Source organism: Aulonocara sp. 'chitande type north' Nkhata Bay, linkage group LG17, assembly GCF_057382095.1.
Source record: "Aulonocara sp. 'chitande type north' Nkhata Bay isolate Kocher_YH1m ecotype deep benthic linkage group LG17, A_spYH_male_GT1.1, whole genome shotgun sequence".
In the NCBI taxonomy this organism is placed as follows: Eukaryota; Metazoa; Chordata; class Actinopteri; order Cichliformes; family Cichlidae; genus Aulonocara; species Aulonocara sp. 'chitande type north' Nkhata Bay.
In genome coordinates, this window is record NC_141360.1 from 7,745,677 (window position 1) to 7,772,653 (window position 26,977).

Sequence of the window (26,977 nt, forward strand, 5' to 3'; positions counted from 1 at the left end):
AGTTACAGAAGCTCTGACAGTGTCTGACCTTGATTGGATGTAATGAGACTTAACCACAAGTCCACTAATCTGATGAAATGACCTACCGATTCACCTCGTGATGAATACTAAATAAGAGCATCGACGCTAGTTTTATTCACATGCTTATGCCAGTGCGTGCACTTGGATCACTCATAGGCACGTGCATGAATGCACGCACCCACACACATGTCCTTGGCCTATCCCAATCATACTTATTACTTTAAGGATCTTCAAAGAGTCCTTTGATCACCTCTTTGAAAATCATCTTTTAAAAAAAACTGCAAATAGGTGTTAGCCTTTTTGAAAAAGAAGGAAGTGGGAAGTCAAGGCACCACTAGCTAAGATGAATTTCTGTAAAATGCCAGTGATCGCTACTAATAAACAGATAATTCATCTACGTCAAAACTGAAAGCCATCATGCTTTCATGTTGACTACACCCCTTATGCTCTTTTCTTCCAAAACTATCTTAGAGCACGCTTACTATAATAATTTGATACAAATATTTCTCAAGTTTATTTTTTCCCCCACAGATTTATTGAAAGTTACTGACAACTCCAAGACTCAATCTTTGAGGACTCCTGGTCTGTGTTATAAACAACAAATTTCCCACACGTGGGACTAATAAAGGTCATCTTATCTTAAACAGCTTGAACATGTAGTTAACAAACAAGAAAAAGAAAAGTATTCATAAAGTTTAAAGCTATATATAGTAAAAGCCTCTTATATCAAAGAAGTACTTTAACGTCTACCAATTTTACCACAGGCCATTAGCCTCCCATCCAAAAACAAAAAGTAAAGTCTTTAAACACTTGAGCTTCAGTGAGCTTCTGTTTCCACCACACTAACACATACACTATGTAAAGTACTGTGGCTTGTTGGAGGTTGCTGAAGTAACTCTCTTTTTAGGTGTGAAATTGAAGCACACTGTGTTGTTCTCAGACATGCCTGGATTAGTGTTGTTGTTCCGGACAATATGATTTGGCACAAGCATTCCCACTACTATCTTGACGACATCTAGCTTTAGATATACTGAGCCCAGCCCCAGTACTCATGAAGCTCCCTAAGTTTTGGAATCAATGTTTTCAGACATTTACTCTCAGGATTTTTCCTACCATGCTTTTCCCTTCTAGTCAAATTTCCATTGATATGTTTCAATACAGCACTTTGTGAACAACCAGCCTTTCTGGAATTAACTTCTATGGTTTACCCCACACGTCATTTGAACAAGTTTCAAGTTAACGGTCTTGTCCATGATTGAGGTCACATGTACTGAACTAAACTGAGTGATACTCTGTATTTACGTTGTATGAATAGCTGTTTATGCAAACCCAAATTAGATCATTTGAGACACTTGATTACTGATTTTCAGGAATCTGTTATTTTGGCTATATTGATATATATGATGAATATGATGAATGGAGAACTGATGATAGTTTACATTTTTTAATTCAAAGAAACGTATTACTTTTTAAAAAATTGACAATATTCAAACTTTTGAGATGTACTAATTTGTGCAGAGGAACATTTCTCATTATGTTTATTATTATGTGTATTATAAGCATGTTTTGCAACATTATGGCATCACTAATTTGAAGTGAGAAACAAAAATGTTGACATGGACAGCTTATGGTTAACAGTTAAAAAACCTTTGAAATAATATAACATGTATTAAGGAGAGAAGTACAGAATAATGTATTTCATTGTTTATGAGCTGCTGCATTTCCAGAACAGACTCAAATTCAACTGCAGTCATTTTAATAATTACAGGAACACTAATAAAACCTTACATTACATTTGTCTGTGTAAAATATAACTACATTAGCTGCAATGCACCGTAACTATCAAACAGCTTTACAGTTTCCATTAGGGTTAAAGTGATAATATGTGAACTTGGACAAGATGGGAAAAAAAAGTTTCTAAAATGCACTGCGTGACTGAATATGTAATTTAGAGAAATTTTCTCTCGTGTCATGAGCTACTTAATGAGAACGAGATGAATTTAGGGCTCAGTAATTATTTCTAATTCTCCCTTTGAGGATGCTCAGCAGACATCTTGTCCACTCTTCTGCCATCGAGGGCCTTGATCAAACCTTGTACAAAGGTTCTGAGTCTGCTGCTGAAGCAGACAACAAAAAAGCCACTAAAAGCTATTTTCTGAGGCAATGTGCGAGAAACAGAAGGTTAGCACGGCGGCGTGCAGCAAAATATGACACACTGAAAATGAGTGACCTTGGGAGTATTTTATGCTCAGGGAAGTGTGTGTGTGTGTGTGTGTGTGTGTGTGTGTGTGTGTGTGTGTGTGTGTGTGTGTGTGTGTGCGCGCGCGCGCGCGTGCATATGTGCTGACAAAACTGACTTTGCTCACAGTTTTGCCCAGTCAGTGTGGCTGTGCTGCTACTTACTGCAGATTGAATCGGCTTCATCTGAACCGTCTGCGCACTCTACTTCTCCGTCACAGCGCCACCTAGCAGGAAGACACTGTCCATTCTTACAGGTGAAGTCTGTGGCTGCGCACGTCTTCTTCGCTGTGTAGAGAAGAGAAACATTCAACATTATCATATGGCCTCAAGAAAGCATTGTGTCTGCTGATACTCTGATAGTCATCACCACAGTGAATGATTGAACCATCCATTTTCTTAACTGCTTATCCAATTCAGGGTTGCAGGCAAGAGACAGGGTACATTCTGGACAGGTTACCAGTATAACACAGGGCTAAGAGGGAGACAACCATTCATACCTACAGCAAAGTCTGAATAAGCAGTTAACCAGACAATCAAGTCTTTGGACTGTGGGAGGAAGACCGAATATCTGCAGAGAACAAACTCTACACAGAAAGCCCCAGTCACCCGGCAGATCCGATACCACTATTAGACAATATAATTGATATTTATTTGGACATAGTCTCTTAAGCACAGCAAACAATATCTGATTAAAGCTAAAAAAAAGGGGAAAAAAACAACAATACTTTAGGAAAGATGTGATGTAGAAGTACGCACCAAGAAAACATGTCAAATGTTTTCACTTAACAAGTCAACAAGGTAATTAAAATTGAACTTTAGTTGAGAGCAATTCTGAGCACCAACTTGAAACCAATTTTCCAGTCCAATTTTAATTTAACCTACAGCAGGCAATGTTTCTACTTAGGCAGTCAGAGCATCAAAGGTGTGTTCAAGTGCAACTTGTATCAGAACACGAGAGGGAATGAGGGTCGTTTGATTAGGTACCCTTTGTTTGTGCGTCTTCTTTGAGGCAGACTTAGTGGGTCAGGAAAATGAGTCTGGTGATCCAATGTGAGATGGGTTTTATTTCTTTCAAATTCAAATAAATAACAGTGTTTCAGGTTGAATGAATGAGAAAAGCACCGGCAGCTTAACCAGGCCTCTTTCTGTAAGGATGTGTTGGATATACTACATGTGCTGTCGGGGTCAGAGGTTTTTCTCCATTTTTAACCACCGCATGATCCACCTTCCAGGCTAACGCTGGCTCTGTGTAGCAGTGATAGCTTATGGAGTCCAAAGGTTTTGTGCAGTCACTTTCTCCAAGCAAATGGAAAATTGAAGCACTTGGGTCTGTCACGGGAAAAGGTAAAAAAAAAAAAAAAAAAAAATCTCTCCCTGACAGTGAGAGCCAGTGAACAAGAGAAAGCACTCGCCTGGCATGTTAGCGATGTCTTGGCTCACCATGATGAAATATATTGGGGGAAGGAGGTTGACAAATGGCAAGAAAGTGTGCGAGTGTGAACAGCACTGTGCGTTTGGTGGTGTGTAGGTCAGCGTGATTTTATTCTGACAAGTGCATTTTTTTCATATGCACCACATACCTGATCTGCTGGGAACACAGGTTAGATATGAATACTGTGTGGACATACAGTAGTCTAACTGAATCCTAGCTGACTAAAGAAAACTAGCAAAAGTTTAAAAAGAAAATGGGGGGTTAAATGCGGTAGAGCAAAAAACAAACACCAATAGCTTAGTTTAACCTTAATGGAACGAGATACTGTAAAAAGCAAATCAGGATTTTGTCAAAATTGTGAACACAACTGAGGCCACAATTTAGTTGTTTGGACACCATATTATTAGGAGAAAGGGTTTGGTGAGTGTGTGTGTGTGTGTGTGTGTGTGTGTGTGTGTGTGTGTGTGTGTGTGTGTGTGTGTGTGTGTGTGTGTGTGTGTGTGTGTCTGTGTCTATGGTATCAACAAAAGCAGAGTAACAACTGAAAGCCCAAAGGAAAGCTATAATAAAGAAGCACACACTATGGAAAAGAGCATTAGTGGGGACTAATGCATTCTAAATGTGTACGTACAATTACTTAAATGACATGATAATGTATGGCAAATTGAAGAAAAGTCAGACAACCATTTGCTCGCACGCTCACCTGTACAGCATTCATACCAAGTATAGAAAAAAGGGAGTTTAGGGACATGTTGTGCAATAGATTGAAGAAGGTGTAGGCATAGAATAAATGAAAAAGAGCATATCTCTTGGGATTCCAGACTAGTCAGAGCCAGAGACAAAAGTAAATAGAAAGAGAAAGAGAAGAGAGGAGAGACTATAGGGGCAGAGAAAGAAAAGACAAGAGGGATACAGGCTGTTGAGGTGGGGTCTTGTGCAATGGCATCACTCTTCACAACAGACCACATAAATCCTTTTCCTTCCAACCAGCATGTTAACATAAATACCACCTCTTCCACTTTACCCTCCTTGTTTTTGTCTTTCCCTCCATCTCCACCTACAGCCTGATAAAACACCGGCCACAGTGTATACACCAGAATATTCCTTCATCTTCACAATACATCTGTGCTCATAGCACAACACAGTCATTTTCAGCATAAGACTGCCTAATTCGGATAAAGATAAATATTGGTTCAGGTGAAAGACTTACAAGCAGGAGTTAAAGTGGGATTTGACAGATGATGAAACCCTAGGATTGGATGTAGCAGCGCAGCACAGAAAAAATAATAACTTATAAGTAAATTAGTTTTCATTAGGCTGCGATACTACTCAGATATTCATTGATCTTTGGGTTTAGCAGACTGAATTCATCAAGATATGAGTAGATGTTTCACAAGCTGTATCCCCGTGTCCTGATCCACACAAGAAGCTAGTAGAAAAGGTAGAATTCAGCGAGTGAGCTTCATCACTTTAAACTGATGCCGTGATGCAACTTCAAACTGACCATGAACGCCGTGTCTGCTCTGAACCAACATAGTTGATCATTAGAAGTTTAAACTAACCAGTTTAGCTAGCACCAACTCTACCAAACTGACAGTTTGTTTCATGCAAGCTTGAATAAGACAAAATTAGTATTAATGTACTTTAATTTTAGCTTTGTAGGTTTTCACATGAACATTACGCTATTTCAGATCGACAAAACAACCCTTGTTTACAACATATAATACAAGAGTTTTTGTAAAACTTAAGTATCAGTTAACTAATTTTCTTCTTATCTTAAGTATGAAAATGAAAATATAATTTCCCTGATGCCTTCCTTCTTGTTTTGCTGGGCAGAAATCATTTTCAATGATAGCACTCTTACACATCCCGGTTTACACTGGATACAGGTTGTTTTTTTTTAAACCCCCCCCCCACAAAGAAATGTGTTTTGTAGAGAATACTGGACATTTTAATTGTTCTGGGGGAAGAAAGTCAGCAACTAATCTTCAGAAAGGGGTTGTGAAAACATAGAAACTTCAATAAAATATATCGTAACTAGACAATACCATTCATCTTGACATTTAAGGTTCTAAATAAAATTTCACACGCACAGGTCTACGGCAGAACAGTCAGAAAACTGTAACAAAATAAAAATTCAAATTAAAAACTCAGTTTTCAGCAACAGGCTCAAAAACTGACACTAAGAATAAAAAAATACCACTACACATTAAAAAGACTTTTGAATTTCACTTCTTCCATTACACACAGTAGAACTCCTTTAGTTAATGACTATGGAAGGAGCTTAATAGCTGTAAAAGCATGCATATATTATTTTAGAACCAGCTAGGAAAACATCTACACATCCTCCTAAGAGTTGCTGATACACACACAAACTGCTGCTTACATTTACATTCTGATGCGCCAAGACCTGTCATATACAGATGCCATCCATATGGAACAGCCTAAACCTGCCTTATGATAAGGTTATTTTGAGAGAGTGAATAATGTGCAGTGGAAAACTACTACAGACATATTATGCAAATATACCCATGCATACCTACCAACAAACCCTCATCCTAGATGTCAAAAATCTGATTTTAGTTTACTGTCAAAAACAAAAACACACCAATAACTCACACATAATAGGATTTAATTAAAAAACTATAAATACATCAAGGATGTTCTATGTTGTATCAACATACTGCTTTTGGGAACAACTTTTTAATCCTCTGAGATCCCCCAAAAATGTATGGTGTGAAGTAAAAACCTATTAACATTGAACGGTCACACTTGAATGATCAGTATTAGGAGGCCTTACATTAATACTGTTAGAGCCCAACCAATACAGGATTTTGAAATTGTTGAGCAGTAAAGACTCCAACAACCCCTTCCCTTGTTATTTTGGTTCCCACATTTAAGAGAGCAATGGTGAATGAATGTGCAATTTCCACACTGAAGTAAGGCGGTTAGGGCAGTGATCTTATAAAGAAACTAGAGTTTCTTCATAATGACAGTAGACTAGTAAATGAATGCCAATTAATTGAGACATATTTCAGAAAACACATGTATGTTTCTTAAGACCTCTCAGGCTAACCATTTCCTTTTTTTGTGGAGAAAAAGAAAAAAGGTGTTTCTGATTTTACTGGGCTGGCCTCATCCACATTTAACCTGGGTACATGTGTCCCATAACTTAAATTACTTGGACGCCCCAATGTACATGGTACCAGAAAAACTGCTCAAGGATGCAGCTACTGCACAAGCTATGGCATTCAACTAACGGCACACTCTGGAGACCTCCATGATCAATGAGTGACTAAGCTGCCCTATCGACATTCATACAGTCTACATTCTGTCCATACAAAGCACATACAACGGATTCCTCTCCATATACTCCTGACAACATGGTTTGAGACACTATAGTTTGCCCTGAGAAAAGGTAAAGGTCAGCTCCTGCCTTGAAGTAATTCAAATAACAGACTCCATTACACACACACAAACACAAAGAGGGACAGCAGAATGTAAATTAAACATCCAGCAGCTACAACAGAGGCATAGCTGTGTCACCTCTAATAAGGACCTGTTGACTCCATCCCTGAAATGTTGATTTGCAATGGCAACAATGGCATGAAACAGACAACAGCGCTGTGGTGAGATAACTTTCCATCCTTTAATTAGAGGTAGTGACAGTTTTGAATCGGGTTTTAAGCACCCTGAATAAACTAGCTTTGGACTTCTACACTGCTTTGCCATTCGGTAGTCCTTAAAGTTAAAGCTTCAGTCTTTAAAAATGTGAAGCAATTTTCACGTTACTATTTTTTTATTGCTATAAATGAAGAAATGAAGCTTTTTTTTTTTTTTTTTTTTAAATTCTCCCTCATGAACACGTGCTCATGATTAGAAAGATACCAATGTCATGATAGCAGAAATTTGTAGTTGGCAACAATATCAGTAGAATTTTTTATTATCATGAATTTGTTTTGTTTTTTTATTTAAAATGATTGTGTATTTAAATTGTTAACTTGATATTTTGTTGATAGGACACAAACGAAAATATGAAGGACGGTTGCCAAGTAACCTACAAGCTATAACCTTATTACAGTACATGCTAGCATAAGCATTTGTACAACTTTAGACAAACAAATAAATTAACCTATGGGACATAGCTGGTTTTGCAGTGGCAGTGACAGCTGTCTCAAAAAACCTGCAACTTGCATTTCACGATAAAATAAGATACTTTAGATACATTTAATTGAAACTCATTCACCTTTAATTCTTTAAAACGATCTGGATGCCGGTCTCCCTAACCCTTGTCACAATCTTCCACATCTAATTTCTGTTGTGCCGTGTACAGTTCTTCCAGCGTATTACAAGCATCGGTTCTGTTGACTTCCCTACACATTACAAATGGACCAAGCAAGCAACTGCACTATTTCCAATGGACATCTATATCATGACTATTAATCCTGCAGATTATTTTAAAGAATGATACGAAGAACTGGCTTCATTGTTTAGAGTCAGATATGTCCCTTTTTTTTTTACGCTGATGCCTATGGTTATTTCATAAAGTTGGGATAATAATGTGTTTGAAAGTAGCAACCATCTGGATTGGCCCTGCGAGTTGCAGTAAATTAACTGATATTAGTGAATCATTAGGTATCTCCAGTACCAGGGTCAATATCGGTATAGCAGTGCACTCATGGAGGGACCTTTCTTTGGTTTTAGGGCTCAGCATCAGCCTAACATGGGTTTCTACTGGCTTAGCTACACTTTTCCTTTCCTCCAAGGCTATTTGTGTGGAGTGCACAGTATTTCATCACACATTAAGCAGCTCATTCAGAGAACCGTCGTTGGGAAAATTTTCCAGAAAGAAGTTCCTGCAGGTAATCTCTTTTGATCTCTTTTTTATGCATAAAGTCACACAACACAGTCTTTGCCCTGCACCTTGTGCCTGAGCTTTCTCCAAATCCTGCTTTTATTTAGCTGGACCTGATATTTAAGCTAGTGCTTAATTATGTGAACAAATAAATAAATAAATTACATTTGATGTTGAGACAAATTCGGTTTAAAATATCCCAGTAAGAATTTACCAAACCCACTCAGTCTGTTCTTCTAGCGAGGAAGGCCAGACTAAATACCAGGGTAACCATGTTGCATCATCAGTCATTCTATTACAGAGACTCAGCTCAAACTGTGTGCAGATAATTTGCATGTTACACAAAAGCTCATTTGAATAACTAAACCGACAAGAAATGTGTGACAGACGTAGACACAGAACTTCACCACTAAGTGTTTGAAGCAGCTTGTGCAGTCATCGCAGCAGTGTAAAAGAAAAATCCTGGGAAACGTCGAACAAAGAACGGCTGTGTAAACTGATGATTAGCCTATGAAAATTAACTCGCTTCCCCCGCAACCTGTTAGTTGGAGTTAATTTCTTGCTCACTGTATTTACTTGCCACATTATTCCTTTTCTTAACTTAAAATTCTACAATAGGAAAGTTTCTGCCCGCCCCCGTTTTTTTTCCCTTTCTTTTTTTTAATCCCTGGCTGTCCCAGAGATAATCTTAAAGCACAACCTATGTACTACGCAGTAGAGTACAAACCCTCTTGTAAAAGGACAGAAGGGAGGAAAAAAAATTAGAGACAAAAGGAGCAAGAGGAGTGAGATGAAGTGTGGGAGAAAGAGGAGAGGAAATGGATGGTCCTCTACATTGTTGTGATCGGCTAAAGAGCTAAAGAACGGAGCATGTTAGAGAGAGGCTCTAAATCAGTGAGCGGAGGTGAAAACCACAAACGTAAGGGAGCGCACATTACTCAAAGAAATATATGTGAGTGTGTGAGCAAGAAACAAAGACGGCAATGGAGTAAAGCAGAAAAATGTTGGTCTTTTGAGGAGATTAAAGGCCTATCAAGCTTCCCTAAGCTGCAGACAGAGATGTAGCGGCGAAAATACCAGGATAAAATGGCAACCATTTTTAAATTATCCTACTTATTAAAAACTAAAAAGGAAACTCAACTGGAAGCAACACCTTTAGGTATAACTGCAAAATTGAAGTATTGAAAAAGTATATCAATGCTAAACCACATTAACTCTAGTTTCAAACAGCAGCCACAATTTGCAGCAATCATCACCGTTACCAAAAATGCTGCGAGTGTAACACTCTAAAGCCTAAAGGCAAGGCCAATAATCTAAGGAAGTGCGCTTGCATGTGTGCATGTGTGTGTGTACATGGCCATGAGACTGATGCACGCACTACAAAGGCCAGAGATGTGAAGAGAACTCATGGACAGGCAACTCAGACAGCTGGCCAGATCAAATACGCCATATATTATGCTCCTCTCACCACATCAAATACCACCTACCAGTTGAAAGAAGCTTGTTTTTGATCTCCCTCTCTGGACACAGGAGAGTCGGGCCTATAGGGCAAGACGTTGGCTCTGGATTTATTTATTTTTTGGGGGGGGTACAAAAACAAGAGAATAAATAATGCAGAACACCAGAGGTGAGAAGAGTTGGGCAGGGTACCTGGGTGACACTTGCACTGTGTGGTATTAAGAAAGCCTCTGAAGTTGAGCGTGGTAAAGATGAAAGAGACCGCTGCAGCAGCGGACAGTTGGAGAGCATTTCCCAGTGACCTGAGGTGCATGCATGCGCCGTTATCTTCATCATATGCAACACCTAGCTGCTTCTCTGTAAAACAGGTTTATATATGTAGGTGAACATATTTTTAAAATGAAATGAAAAAAGAAAGAGGCACACCTAACTACCCAGACTTCTTATGAGATTTTAACAGATAGTTTCTATTTTACCCTGCACAACTTTTCTGATATTTACGGTAAGGTTATTTTAACCTGGGCTGCCTTTTCCTTTGTCTTTACGGTAGTCCAAGTATGTACACAGGACACACAGTTGTTTGCATTGTAACTTTACACGTCAAATGTAGCTGAGGAAAAACAAGAAGAGGAGAAACTCAAACTACACCATTTTCAAAAGCTCTATTTTTTATTTTACTTTTTAGATTTTATTATTTAAATGTATAATAAACATTGTTGAATTACTGCTGAATTGTACTTTCTTTGTTTTATTTGACAGCCAGCTGTTGACTATATACAGACACTGATACAAATTCAAGATGTAGTGCATATTGTGTGAGGTTTTCTTTGTTTGTTTGTTTTTTTTTAACTGGACATCATATTTTAGTTGAATACCTCTGCCGCTGCTTGTAATGTAGCCTAGAAATTACACTATAAATATATATTAGTGTCACAAGCATCATATAGGATATGTTCAAGGACCAATTCCAAAATAGGAAGCAATAATGTCAGGAAAGCTAAGGCGCATTATAGAAGAAACGCCAGTGCAGTTTCCCCTCATATTCAACTGCTTCCCGGAGGTTAATCTCTCATCGGTGTTTGTCTGCATGAGCGTGTGTGCCCATGAATCTGTTTATACCTCTACTTAAGGCTGTACCTGTGTACTTATTTTAAGACAAAAGCTTGGACCGCATTCTCTCTGTTCAAAGCTTCCAGAGAAATATGAAGTCTTTTATGAGAATCGCTTTGCTGTGACGAGGATTAGCATTAAGAGGAGCTCATGAAGAGAGGCTGTGGTGCGGAATAATGACGCAACTTTTACTATTTAGTTTTAAGGCAGTGTGAAAGCAGAATTACCTTAGTGTGAACAAATGCACAAAGCATCGCCACAGGAAACACACTCTCACACACGCACACACTTCAAGGATCCTCTTTGTCTAGTAGCGGTCTCTTTGCTTACATTGACAAGCACAATTAAAGTTGTGTTTTTGGCATTGAGCATGTTTGCCTAACATCTTCAGCAAATATTAATGCTATCAAATTACTACTAAAGTCCGGTTTCTGTTTTTCCACCCGTTTGACATTGAGTGAAAATGTTGCATATAAACAGGTCTTTAAACTCAAGAAACCAATTATAAGAATTCTCTTACTGACTGGTTTTATGCGTCCACTTTATTTGATCTAACAGAGTAATCCTTCCTCTTTGTATGCACAACACAAGCCTGTGTCTCCCATCTAGAAAAAAGCAGCAACTTTATCACGTTTTCTCCCGTCTCCCTGCTACTTGACCTTGGCTAACGCTAATGCGTGCCTGAGCCAATAAGTGTGTTAATATGCATACAGGTGTGTGGTCCACTTTAGTCTTAAATCATGCTAAAATGATGCTAGTGGCCACTCCAGCCCCAAGATGTCTAGCTCAACTTTTACTCTCCCCCAAATAGAGGGACTATGTAATCAGTTCCTTTGTTTGTTAGCAGTCTAGTGTCCATAGTTTTCAACATATCACTTTTTAAATTTTGTGTGATTGTAGACACCGTTAACCACAAAACTGTACAACAAATGTTTACATTTTTTCCAATACAATGCACTACAGCAGCACAACGATGCCTTAAAGTTTGGCAAAAATCACACACTACAGGACACACTATGGCTTATAAAAGCCAAAGATTTCAGCCCATTCTGCTACAATCATATGGGTAAAGATAATAAAATACATCCTTTTAATATGGAAGGCTTCAAGGTCATAGGTCAAAGGTCAGGGTCACTTGAATTAGGAAAAAGCTTTACTTTCCATTAGATCATCTCCTAACTTTAAAGCAATATATTAGTCACTGGGGCAACATAACATTGAGCTCTTTGTAACATTTTTTGTTTCGATAAAAATTTGAGGACACAAAAAGAATACACTACACTCGATCTGAAACTGAGGGTCCTTACTCTGATATTATCCAGTATTGTGTGCCTAAAATGGTAGACATCACACACACTTTTACAGCATTACAGCTTTAATGCCCCAGCTTTGACAATTACCAATCATCTGGTCTGTATTTTCTCCATCTGGCTAAAGAGAAGGAAATAAAAAATATCTGTGTTTTATGTTGTTTTTGTCATTGTGGCTCTGTGTTGTTCTCAGACCCTGGGATTTAACTCCCAGAACACCAGCCTTATGCCAAAACCCGAGACCTCCCAAATTCTGTCACATCCTAGCCCCCCCCCCCCCCCCTTCCCTTACATAAGTGGTGCATTACAGCTCTGCAAAGCAGCTTAGAAGTGAAGGGCATGAAGCAAGACAACAAAAAGAAAATGGGAAAAAAAAGAAAAGAATTAAAGACGCAAGATCTGATGGGATGACATTACAGGAAAAGTATCGGCCTGCTTTATGCTGTGCTTCTCTACGCACATACTGTCGTGTTTTTCTAACCTTTCCCCCTCCTCTCCAAACCTCATCCTTTTTTTTCTTTTTTTCTTTTTTTGGGGGGGTCATATGTCCAAAAGACTTTTTTGCTTCCTCTTTGAGACGAACAAATCCAAGTGTTTTTGTCGTTGTGCCGGTGAGTGGAGCATCTTGTATGAGCGACCTGAGAGCGGTGGCTTTGTGCGCCGCACTGTTTTATGTTCAGAGACTGCTAATTAAGTAGGATCACAAAAGGGGCCACTGTGGGAGCGCACGGTGAGAAACAAACGAGGCCGCGCTTGTTTTTGTTTTGTTTACGCCACGATGCCCCGCTAGTCCTTCAAACCATTATGCGGGATGAGAGGCGTGAGCAGCGCATCATCACCAGATCTGTCGAGCACGAGGAAGCAGAAGAGGTCGCGAAAAGTGTGTGTGAGCAGAGGCCTTTAACAGGTGTGAGTAAACATTGTGTGTGTGTGTGTGTGTGTGTGTGTGTGTGTGTGTGTAGAGAGACGGTACTCTTTTCCAAGAAGTCAGGAGACTATGAGGTCATATCTTTGTGTTCTAATACCGCTCATTAGAAATGACATATGCATAGAGCAACCTCGCTGCTCCTGTATTCTCAACTACCTCTATATCGGTGACATCGAGCTCTCAGACTTGACCTGCATTGATTTATTAAACACAGGCACTGATACCGACCCCGTTACTCGCATACATACTAGCATTCATGCACACGCACAGACACACATGCTTGCACACACTTCCTCCCCTCTACCTCCACACGCCAATCTCATCAGAATATCAGGCGATCAATTGTTGAGACAGTGCCATGGAGTCAATATAAAACCCCATAAGGCTTTGCATTCATGAAGGATCCATATTCAACACACTGTATCATAATGTGAAACTATGAAGATGCCATTGCAAATACAACTTTTTATTTCCCCCCCCTCAAAAACTCAAATATTGTATTTTCAAAGGGAAGATCTGTCCTGCTGTGTTAGTCAAGAAACAGTTTCAATCACGCCAGCTTCCAGCCGGACTCCAGAGGTCAGAACACACACACACACACACACACACACACACACACACACACACACACAAGCCTACTCACTTGTTCACTCAGACGTATAGTGTAAATCCCCCACTGGGGCCATAAAATTGTTGTGATGCATGGGGGGAGGATGGGATGTACAGTGCTATATGAAACCCTAGTTTGTCAAGCAAAGACACACATAGTCACACACAATACACAATAGTGTTTGCTCTTTATGCGCACTCCTATACTGCTTATATTTGCACAACCCAACAGGAAGAGCAGTAAACTCCGACCTCTGCGTTTTAAGCCTATATCTGCCCGCTGACGTGCTGAATAGTCAAATATTCATCAGCTCTCTTTATCGATGCATAATTGCTAAATAATGAATAACCTTGATGACTTATAGCAATTAAATTTTCAATTGCAAAATAGTGGAAACCCCAAATTTAAAAGCCAAACTGCCACGTGTGTGACAGCCACAGTCGAGTGGCAAAATAAAAATTGATAAAAGCTCTCCTGTAATTACTCTTCGAGCGAGCGACTGACTGACAAGCAGGAACGGGTGAGGTTTCAGCAGCCCGATCCCCAAAAACGAAAAAGAAAAGCCTTGTACCAACAAACAATGTCCCCGCTGGCTCTATGAATCGACGCTCGCTGTGAGCCTCGTAATTTCCCTCTCGCGGCCCTGCACTTCCAACCATTGCCATTCAAGTCCCAAACCGCTCACATGCCGCGCGCTGCTGGTCGGGCCACATGACAAATTACTGCTGGGCTTATTATCAAAAATCAGCACTCGCCAGAGGGAGTGGCCGGGGAGGAGGAGGGTTACGACGGAGGGGGGATTCCAATAAAGCCTACTGAGCTTCCACAGACAAAGGAGAGGGACGAATTCCTCCTCCTCCTCCTGCTGCTGCTGCTGACGACGACAAGCAAGAAGAATTCATTTCAATTACAAATGGCCGCTTTTTGGAGGGGAAAAAAAACTCATAAAAAGGTCAACAGGAATTGCAGCATGTGTGCATCTGTTTGTACAGCACCATACATTATCTGCATTCCTATCTATTTATGGTTCAAAAAAGAAGCTGGAAGAGCAGAGCGTCAACCTGCAGAGCGATGGAGGACGGCGATTGTTTTGTTGTCGTGTGCGTCTGTGACACGCTGACCCGCCTCCATCTTGTGCTGCGCTCTCAGCAAAACAAAATCACTGTACACAGCCTCCCATCCTTTGTCTTTCTCGCCACACTTATTCGTTTTGCATTACTTATGCCCTTCTTCTCCACCCTTCCCCTCCTTCCTCCGCCCCCACCCCCTACATTTATTTTTTTTTTCCCCTTTGGCAAACAGCCAGTTGTCTTTTCTCCTTTGTCTGCTCTGTTTGTGATCGCTGATTAGAAAAATAAATGATTTTGTAAAATGCAGATCAGCTGCAGGGATGTCCTGCGAGATGCGACGAAACACCTGCATGTGAAATATTTCACAATGAACGATGTCTGTGTGTCTACAACTGTATGTCCTTAATTACTCTCATTAAACCGAAGGAACCCAGAATCGCCACTATTGCTGAGCACAGTTAGCACATTTAAAATGTTCCCGGGTAAGAACCCTCTGCTTACCCTCCCAGGACCTGGCATCCACATGTGTGGACATCACATTTTGGCTTGTCTAGAACACAATACTAAATTTTGCTCTACAAGGGCCTGATATCCACTTATTATATTATGCCGCCACTGTTCTATCGAAATTTAAAACGAATGTCCTCATATGTGGATATCAGGCCCCTGTAGAGCATAATCAAGTAAAAAGATAATTCTTTGCTTTACATTCATCAGGTCACAATCAGCCCAAATAGCAAAGAGAAATTAAAAATGCATACCATGAAAGAGTTTGGGTCTTAGGAGGTTAAACTACACCATCACCACCCACCCTACCTGCCCGCTGCTGTGGGGGCTGATCTAAACTGCACAAAGTTTGTTGCCTACCAGTTTTAAGGGTCAGTTTATAGCCATCATTGCAGTTTGTTCTAGGGGTGGGTTCTTATAATCGATTCATCGATTAAAATCGATTCTGGCTTGGATAACGTAAAATCGATTCATTAAAATCCTGAATCGATTTTTTAATATAAATTTATTTTGCCCAAAATGCCAGAATCTCCGGTGAAATCTCACAAAATTTCAAGAACCACCAAACAGTTAAGACAGTAAATGAGAGCAGGAACACGGATTGTGCACAAAGACTTAAACACACAGCGGGACCCGCGGATCAGAATCAGTTAGATGTCGCTTTTCTCACAGTCGGGGCTGAAAGCCGACAGCTCGCTGACTCTGATCTGTCGGCGGGTCTGCGCTTTGTGTGCACGCCCTTTATGCGCCGATTCTAAAGCTGTTAGTTTGATCTCTCTCCAAACAATATTGACCGAACCAGCAGCAAAAGAAGATCCAAACGCTTCACATAAACATCGTCATGAATTCACTCAGACTTTTACTGTTTTGCTTCCACTGCGATGCACAGCTCTCTCTCTCTGTACTTCAAGAACAGTTTCCCTTTCTTCATTATTCGCTTGCTTGTTACGCACAAGTCTACTGTTGTTTACAGGCTGTCGGCCGCTGTTTTTTCCCTTTTACATTCTTCCGAAAAGAAAACCTCATTTCTGCTGTTCAATACTGAACAAATTTAAACTTTTTAAAATTATTCAAAATGCAAAACGCTGTGTCTGTAATAAAACCGCTGTAACTTCAGAGGTGATGTTCATATGTTGATTAATGGTTTTCTTTCGTTTTTGATGTACTGCAGAATATTTTTATAAAATCCCAGGCCAGGAAAATCACCTTCATGTTTTTCTGTGTTTTATCCTCAGCTACTTTGACACAAAGGCCTCTGCTGTGATGCTCACACCTGTGATAAAGTCTTGCGTGTGTCAGCTTCCTTTTTATTGATACAAAAATATGTAAATGTACTGATCTGAATTATAATATTTCTGACTGTCAAAATTTCCCAGATTTAAATCGAATCGAATTAAATCGAATCGTGGATCGAATCGATTCGGGGCCTTGTGAATCGGAATTGAATCGATTCTAGAAATCAGTGACGATACCCAGCCCTAGTTTGTTCAACACTCCACGAGCGTCACATCCATTTCTATTTCCTGTCATAGCTACTGCCATTTTAATTTTAAAATTCACTTTTAGGTTTGTTTTTCCTCCTTTAATACACATACCTACAACTTGCTTATAGTAAGGAATTTCAAGCTAATGAGGAGACTTGTCCACACAGCGGCCAAAGGAAGCTCGGTCAGTGCCATGACTCGCTAACTTCCTCTTTAGAGTGCCGAGACTGTCTCGAGCAAGTTAAAAAACTTAAAGTAAGCATGTATTCTACGCTAATCCCTTTAAGGCCTACATGTCCCATCATCATCAGCTGCATGAATGAAACTGCACAATGACTAAGCTCTTTTTGTTGGCCCCCTCAAAGCTTCTTGATTTGGGAACATTAGGAGGGGAAGAAAAGAAAAGCATGCGGTGGGAACCATTTGGCACAGCCTTTGTTGCAGCTTATGAATCATCCCGCTCCGTAAGCCGACCAAATGAGCTCGTCTGTCTGGTGTAATCTCGTGACATCTCAACTTTAAATGGAGGAGCTGCCGGGAGCCATGTTGACATTTCGTAATGACGACAACTGATCACTGTGACTAAATTTTCATTTAAGTCGGTTAAGAGGTGACCTCATCCGAGTTCGCTTTTAAAGCTGGGAACACACTAAGACACTGGGATTTTTTGATAATCTTAAACAACATGGGACGTGTTTTAATTGGCCAGAAAACCCTCCCTCAGCTACTCTGCTGACAAAGTACTGCTTAACTGGCCCACAATCAGATGAGGCTTACACTGAACTTAAGCCCAAATCCTCCAGTCTATGTAGCCCACTGACATATCTATTAAAGTTTGTTTCAACTGCAGAGCAGCATTACTGTTACAATTATGTTAAATGATTTTACATAATATATTCATTCAAGTTTTATTTCAGTTATCTTATACAGTCTTCTTGCTTTCTGCTATTCAACGGTTGTTTTTTGGCTTGTTTATTGTTACAGTGACTTGGAAGTGCTTTGCAACTGCTGTGAATTGCAGCCAGCGAATGACAATCAACTGCTTAAATTTCCCAAAATGGCAAAAACTGACGTCTCTTTTTACATACATCTACTATACAGGCAAAAGTATTGAGGCACACCTTTTAATCTTTGACTTTGTGCTGTTTCACTCCCACAGCCACAGGTGTATGAAGTCAACCACCTTACAGTATGAAAGAATGAGCGGTCCTAAAGAGCTCACTGATTCACAGCGTGGTGTTGTATTTGGTGCCACCATTGCAACAAAACAGTTTTCAAGAGTTCTTCCTTTCTAGATATTCCACAATCAACTGTAAGTGTTATTACTGTGTTATTACAACTCAGACATGAAGTGGTAGACCACACAAAGTTACAGAGGGAGGTTTGGAGACACCAACGCTCCGCTGATTCAATAAGTTCAAAACGTCTTCTGGCATTAATAACAGCTCAAAAACTGCTCTGGGAGCTTCGTCACTGCATGGGTTTCTATGGCTGAGCAGCTCCAGTAATTTTGCTGTAATTTTGAGTTTAATACAAGGCAACCAGACAAATTCCTCAAACCTTGGTTCCACACTTCTTGTTTAATGAGTATCACGTTCAGTATTTCATATACTGCATGTATTCAATCACTGCATGAAAAAGGTGTCAAACAAAAGTTCTTTCAAATCATTTTGCAATGGGTAACGTTTTTTTTTTTCCCCCCTGCATATTCATCTCAATATTCTGTTAAAATTGGCAATATCATGGTTCAGCAAATATAGTACCAACTGTGCCTCTGTACTCAATTGCTACTTAAACAGTGGTTTGCTGGTGCTTTGGAGACAGTAACCGTGTCCCGACACCTTCCTTTTTTGTCCTACTCACAAAATCATCTGCAATCAGTCACGGTCACATGAAATAAATAAGTGAGGATGTGGCCACAGATGAGCATGTTTTCCAAAGGAATGACCTAAAGTTACCTCACACTGTGTGGCTCTTTTTAATCATCGTGGGTATCAGAGGCACGTTGGAGAAATAACTGCTCTCCCACTTCCTCCTTCTGCATGCTTCCCAGTCACCTAGGTGTATCCACGGATACCCTGGGCCACTGGAATACAAATACAACCCAAACGCTCGCCTCTCAGCCCCATTACCACGCGCACACACACACACACACACAAATCCCAAACCACCCCGTCTTCACTCCTGTTCCACTGTCTCTCACACCATCCCCCTTCATTAACCGTTCTTCTGTTTCGAGACGGGCACAGGGGACTATTTGTTCAGTTTTAATAAACGGGACAGTGGGGAACCGCTCTTTCATTTGCTCTTCAGAGATTATGCAAAATTTAAAGTGGGATGCATTATGTACCTTTGAACTAAAGAAAGGGAGGTTTACTTTTAGCCTTTTACCCACTTTCCCTATTTACGCACATGGGTTAGAAGACTGATTGTGCAGTCAGCGTAACACAACTACCTTAGTCTCACATGAATGCAAATTTGCATCTGTACCTCCACCTCTCTGTCTGATTTCAGTCATGTGCAGAGGTTGTGGGGGTGCCCTTGGATCACTTTGAAAAAAAAAAAAAAATCCCATGGAAGGACGATGAACAGACTCCCAGCAGGTGCTCTTGGCCACACAACACAATACTAGAATAGCCACTGGCCGAAGTGGCAGGAAAGCGGTGCCAGGAGGGCTGATGGTGAAGGGCAGAGGGTGGGTGCCGTTGGGCGATAGGGTGGGCAGATTTTTTGGAGCCAGCAGTGCGCGGGCCCCGGCTTTTTCGGTGGCCCCGAACAAAGCAGACCTCTTCACAGCCATCCAGAGATGTAAATTGCTCTTCATCAAAGTTTCACACTCCGTTTCCAGCGAACAAAATGAAAATGCTGGCTCCTTGGCTAGAACTGTCAGTAACGCCCCCTCAGTCCTCTGTCCTCTTTCAGTGTTTGTAACTGGCAGTTCTTAGACGAACAGCCAGGTGAGTACACACATGCACTCGCACACTCACTACACAGTCACATTTACACACACGCACTGGGCATCAACAATAAAACTCTCATAGACACACAGACACACAGACACACACCCCTCCAGGCCCAGCTTGCTTTCCACTGGCTGTGTTTTGATCCAGTATCCCAATGGGAGGCTTACGATGAGCCCTGCTTCAAATTAGGCTGGGCAACAGCCATCAAAGACATCCCTGCCGGAGGGGTATTTAGACCCTGATCAGCCTCACCCAGAGGCACCTACAGGTAAGGGAGAAACGTGTGTCTGTGTGGGAAAAGCAGACAAAGAGAAAAGGCAGTTTCATCGCTACATGTGCATATATATATGTCCAAGAAGGTGCCTTTAATATTTCAGGATAGTCTCCTCCGTCACTCCTTATTCTCTTTTTCCCCCTCATCTTCTCCTCTCTTTTTGCCGCCAGCTAAGGGGAAGATGACCTCAACTCCTGGCTTAATGTGATAACAGCAGCGCTTTAACCTAATGCAGAACTGTCTTCCAATATTCTGTTGAAGTCTGAATGCCTTTAAAAAATGTAGGCTGAGCAAACAGGTCAAATACGCCACATTAGCATTTTTGGAAAGAATCCCTGGATGGCAATGATGTTTTCTAATTCCTTTGTGTGTGTTTGTGTCAGTATGTGTGCGCTCTGTACAGCTTGTGCCAGGCACTTGGGGGGTGGGGGTTGAACCCGTATGACCACCCAAATCCACGGCTAGCCGGTAAGCTGATCTAAGCTTTACACATGGTTTCCGTCAGTGGTGAAGGAGAAAGTGCGCAGAATAAAAGTATCCTTACGCTACAAATTTATGTCGATTTTAAATAAAGGCTCTTTATTTCAAAATCTTAAAAATGCTTATGTTGAATATATGACAGATTGGTATGCAGTATAGTCCAGGTCACTAACATGAATCAGGTACTCTAAGATATTATAGTGGGAGTTTGACTGAGGGGATATTTTAGAAATGGACAAAAGAGTGGACAAATGGAGGCTCGGAAGCTAGGCGCATAGAGCTCTTAGGTTCTTAGAAGCTCACACGTGTGTAACTAATGGACCTTTTTCAATCAAACGGGCACAGCTTGAGTTTTGCCTGTAATTAAGCAACACTTTAAACAAAAGAATGCAGAAGCCAACCTGCGAGTTTCCTGATGTACTTTGGTAAATACTGAGGCTGATCATGAAAAAGCTTTAACCATTATAAAAGGAAAACAGCACAGAATTAACACGAAGGTTCTTCACGTTGTTTTCTTCCTTTGTATCCTAGTTCTGTGCGATACTCCAAATCGATCTGAAATCAATACCGTATTGGTATTTTGGTATTGATTTGAGATACTTTTAACTTATAACGACAGCTTATGTGAGGGGGAGAGCGTTTTGTCATGAATTATAAGATGAATCATTATAAACGTGCAAATATTGTACATACTTTAATGTCTCATTGTGCTTTTTATTTTCCACAATAATTAGTTAACACAATAAAATACACATTTCAGCTTTTCATGCGTCTTAAACCTCCATTTTTAGAATCTTTTTTTGGAGACCTGAAATGCAACTGTACCTCTCTCTAAAGCATTTTGTGTCACCTTCTGTTGTTTACCTGTGTTACAGGATATAAATAAAATAGACGTGACAGTCTACACAAAACGGTTCAGACATTTTTCACGTTTTGTGGTATTTTTTTCTTTTTCCAAAGTAAATCATTTTTAATTGAACACAATTTATTGAGCTACATACTGCTAGAAACAAAGTATTGATCACATAGTGCCAGCATTGATATGACACCAATACCAGTGATATTGAGCCACTCCGCTGTATGCTTTGGATCATTACATAGATATAAATAGCGCATAATGTCAAATTTCAAGTTTCCCAGTCACAGTTTTCTCTCTTTTTGTGCAGTTATTTGGTCTCCCTCTCTCTTTAGGCTTACACAAAAGGTAAACCAAACTCAGCCACACTCTTGACATTGACAGAACAATCTGCACAATCATTATACTGCTAATACTCGTCTTCCCCAGCGTTTCCACCGATTTTGAATAGCCAACACAGGAAAAGAAAGGCTGTGATGATTAAATTCCATGCAATCCAGTTTTAAAGAGCACTAGGTTCACCGGTAAGGCACCAAACCGTGTACGTAACAAAAGAGGTGCTGTAGCATTAAGTATTAGTAGTGTTGTGCGTGTGGCTCTCGGGACTTAAAAAAATAAATAAAAGCAACTATAAGAACAGCCATTTACTATACATCCCCTGTTATTTTCTACCATCGCCGAATGAATAGAGTTTGCTTTAGAGGCGGAGAAGGCCCTTCTGATTAGTATTCTTTAGAGTCTGTAAGAACAGACAGTCCCACGATCAGAATGCAAGGAAGTCCTCTTTCAGGCAGCGAAGGAGTGAGGGTGAGGGGGACGAGACAGCAGAGGCTTGTCTACCATGTAAACAAAGCTTTAAAGATCGCATTTACAATGCAGCACAGTCTTAAGCAAAGGAAAAAGCCTTCGTCGTCTTTAAGGTGTCTTTAAAGATCTTTGCAAATGGTTTTGGCGAGCAGAAATTAGTTTAAGGTACAGAATATCGAGTCAGCGTGTGCCTCGAGTACCCATTTTCCCCAAAAGACCACGGCATCTGAACATGTCGGATAAAAGGACAGTGTTGTGACAAGAGGAACAAAGCGTGTGCAGCCATGAAAAAAAAAAAAAAAAAAGTGCTGCCAAAAAAGAAAAGAAATGCAGACGCTGGAGTCCTTGCAAGCTGAAACATTAGGATTCCTGAATAATCACAGACTGATCAAGGTGACACCTTCTTTCCCCCCTTTATTTGTCATGAATTAATGAATCATTTCAAATTCTTAAACACTTTGTTTTTTTTCTTTCTGACTATTAATAAATGTCTTAACAAACGTCCGACTCTGACCTCTGAGATTAATGTCTGAGTTATAGTGTTGAATTCACTCACTGAAGCCTCGAGTTTAAATGCAGCGCGTCTTGATTTTTGATTCCTTCAATCCAAAGAAACACCGCGAGCATAAAATGCCATCAAATATATAATGATAGAGTTGTTAACATTTTGAAAAGACAGATATATTTCAAAGAAAAAGACACAAAAACAAAACGTTTGATTTCATTGTGGGAATTAAATGATTCGGATTCTTCTCATCGCTGCCACTCCAACACCGTTAATTAGACTTAACACATAATAGCTCCACGATCCCACCAGGATATCTCTCCTCCCCCATCCTCTCTCACTGTTTTTCTATCCTTCTGTCCATCTTCTCTCTCTCACACACACACGGCACACTAAACAACCTCTTTTTGTGGTCCGTGTCATTGATATTGCTTGGCTGGGGCCTTTCAGCCCTGACGGATAAGGAGCCCATAGGAACCGACTGAACTCTGATAAAGGTATAGCGAACGGAAGCGAGAGTGGGTTCAGGCCCCTTTAGCCCTCCAGAGGAATAATTTACAGCTCTGCCACAGTTGATTTCCCTCACTACGGCCAAAGGCAGTCAGAGACTGGCCATAGCGACATAGCTCACTTGCAGATAGCTGAGCATAGCAACATACAATCATACACAAAGGAGCTAGGAGGCGGCAAAGACGGGAGAGAATGGTTTGAATTATTAAAGAGAAGAAAAAATAACATCACTAATGACACAAGTGGGGATATCGGTCATGTGCGAATGTGCAACATTCCCATTTTGTTTGTTTGCAGTACTGAACAACCGTATAGTACTTTTTAGTTCACCTTTTAGTGTCCTTTCCTTCCTAAATCCTTGATTTATCGACTGTGTCAAAGAGAAATCAAAGTTATTGACTGAAAACAAAAAGGAACAAATTCACAAGGTTGATTCTCAGTATCGTCTTGCACCGTGCTTCGAGTCCACTTTGTTGTCATGGAGATACTTCAGTTGAACCATACAACCTCGGCGAAATGAAATACAGGAGAGGTGGCAAAGAGTACACATTTGCGACTTAAATAGAAATAGATATGCTTGTGTTAAAAAAACACTGAAGCACTGATTCAGCTTCTTTACTCAAGTGACAGTGAAAAAGTACAGCCTCTGAAATGTACTCTTTCAAAAATATTAGCTCTTTGAAGGACAATTCTACCTGCTGATTTTGTACTAAGCTGACCGGACATCCCACGGCAACAATTTACTGACATCTACACCTTGAACACCGTTCCAGATCATTGTGGCGCACTTTAACCCCTGAGTAAAGTGCAATAAAGGATCTATAAATTACATGTTTGTGTCTCTTTCATGTGTGTCATGTGTGATAAGAAACAATGATGAACCCCCCCCCCCCCCCCAATAGGATTGTCTATAAGGCTTTGTTGTTCCTTCCACTGAAGTTCAAATCAGTATAAAGTATAAATTAGAGATATCTGTGGAAAAAATGCAGGAAATAAAAGAAAAGTACTTGAAAATCCTCTTAAGTGCAGTACTTCCCACTTTTGATATACAGGCAATATAATGGTGGGTTCACACAAAAATGTCACCCTTAGTCAAATTGGAAACCCATGCATCAGTTTGTAGGCAATCACGAGTCTTCTATAAAGACTTGTGTGGAAGATGATATGTAAATCAATAACCATTTATTATTTTATTACGTAAAATGTGTTATTAGATTAAAAGTTTCACATTCAGTTCGGTTTTTTTCCTCTAAGTAGTTACTTTTTTCCTCAAATTGCTTTTTTTAATTTCAAAGATGAACTTTAAAACAAATCCACCTGATTGTCCAGAGAATACAAAAACCCTTTCAGCAGTGAGAAATCAGGAAAAAGCAATAAAACACAAAGGAGGGTGGAGCAACTTAGAGATCAGTACTTTAGCTTCATCAATCACAGTTTTTGTAGACGTATCTGTTTAGTCAGCCCCTTTGGGTATGTGCATGTAACATTTGCTTCTGTGCCTGCCAGCAAATGCAAGTGGTCAGAAGTGTGCAATCAAGCTGCTTTTATTTATTTATTTTTATCTGTATGCAGCTGCAATACACTTAACACCCTCTGACTTTTTCATTTGTTCCACGTAAAAGAAGATCCAACTCTCTCAGCAGAGTACACAAACCTCTGAGCCGCACAGACACACATTCCCTCTGGTTAGGCCAAAAGAAGAGATTGGCTTTGACATCTGCCTCAGTGTGTATTGTCCTGTTCTCATTTGTATGGGGCCTAATATCGCCCTAACCTTTCCGCCACACAGCGGTTCAATTGCATCAGCATAAAACTGCTTCAGTGAAAAGCCAATTATCGTCTCAATCGCGCCACAATACAGCTTAGGCACTGCCCACGCCACTGCTGAACGTACAAAACAGCCAACAATGCTGGCAAAGTGACAAAACTGGGGCAGGGCATGCAACAGTGACAGAAAGGAGGAAAACTCGATTGCATTCCTAATCAAAAACTCATTGTGCAGAGGTTTTTTAACGCATCTTCTAACAACCTCTTAACCGCATTAATTTATGATCTTTAAGGCATAAGCTGCATCTTGCTTTATTTTTTTCCCTCATAATGTATGGAAACAAGGCAGAGGATGATGAAAATTGTGGCTGTAATCTAGTTTGCTTTAGGTGAGATATACAGTTGGAAAATATATAGTGTTATACAGAAATTATATTGCTTAGGTGCCAGTGTTTACATCTCTCTGTATAGATGCTATGACACTAAATGAAATACAGGGAATCTGTTTTAATCATAAAACCTAAAACGTAAAAAAAACAAATAGAGCAGTAATAAATGCACAATTAAGATCTGAAACGGTAATTTGCCTGTAGCACTTGAATGTGAAAAGGCATCAAATGATTCTCTTAATTTCGTGAGCAAGCTACAGTGAGAAGATTGTGTAAAGGTAAAATATGAATGCATGAGATGAGGCATCTGACGCTATCTGTAAACCCCTCTCCCTACTGATTCATGTTCAATTACCACAAAATGCAGTGGAATACTCAGCTTAGGGTAAAACATGAGCAAACAGCACACTGCCGATCTGCAACAAACATGCTTAACATGCTTAATGTGTTTTTGCTTTTCTTTTTTTGCTTAGATAAGTAACAAGTAATCTGCTGCACTGGCAGCAATGGCCGCTTTGAAATGGCTGGGAGAGAAAAGCTTGAATGGTTCAAGTTTTGTTCAAAAAGTCACGCCGACACTATGGTGACACAATAGAATTTCATTGGGAATGGAGGTAACAAAGGGAGAGAAATGACTGCTTCCATCCCGTGCGCGTGTTTGTGCATGCGCGCGCTCGATTGGGGCGAATACAACTCCAAGCCTTTCTCCATGTCTGTTAGTGGGAAACAGTTGAATGGCATGGAGCAGGGATACAATGTTATTACCTTCTGTAGCTCCACCCCTCTATCAATCCATCTTTGCAAACACACAGATTTGCCCAACTTCAGTGAAGCATGGAACAATCCGTCTTTCAGTGCCTTTATTCCTGGGAAAAGCTTATAGATCCTAATTGCATTACTGGGAGGCGTAAAGGGCTAGAGGGAGCGTCCAAACCCGGTGAAGGAAACCAGAAATGGAATTCTGATTTAAGTGAAAGATAAATAATCCGTTGCCGACACTCTAGAGGTGTTCTTTGCCTTTTTCTTTCACTTTATGACTCTGATGCAACCACAACTGTTTTTTATTCTCCCCATCAGAACTTACACATCTCTAACAGCACCACTGTGCAAATTACACCAAATCATAATGGTTAGATATAAACAACAAATCTGATTAAATTGCTCCCGAACTGACACATTTATGCTCTCCTGAAGTGGAAAATCTTTTAGTCAATGAAGAAATTATACGAAAAATGGGAGTGGAAGTGAATTTTATTTAATTAATAATGACCCAAATGGAATGAAATTGAAACTTAATAATAAATCCAATCATTTCTGTATGTGTATTATAGAGTGGGTGTGTCTGTTCTTTACCTAACTTGACAGTAAGAAATAAGTAAGTGCAATGCCAAGTTTGGATG

General features: G+C 40.1%; 1 protein-coding gene across 4 annotated transcripts in view; it reads right to left on the bottom strand.

Moving 5' to 3' along the window:
• lrp8 (low density lipoprotein receptor-related protein 8, apolipoprotein e receptor) overlaps nucleotides 1–26,977 on the bottom strand; it is a 178,208-nt gene that overhangs the window by 87,508 nt on the left and 63,723 nt on the right. For all 4 annotated transcript variants that reach the window (XM_086268535.1, XM_086268536.1, XM_086268537.1 and 1 more), the window contains exon 3: nucleotides 2,425–2,547. In XM_086268535.1, coding sequence (XP_086124661.1) covers nucleotides 2,425–2,547 — 123 coding nt within the window. The remainder of the gene's footprint in view (nucleotides 1–2,424; nucleotides 2,548–26,977) is intronic.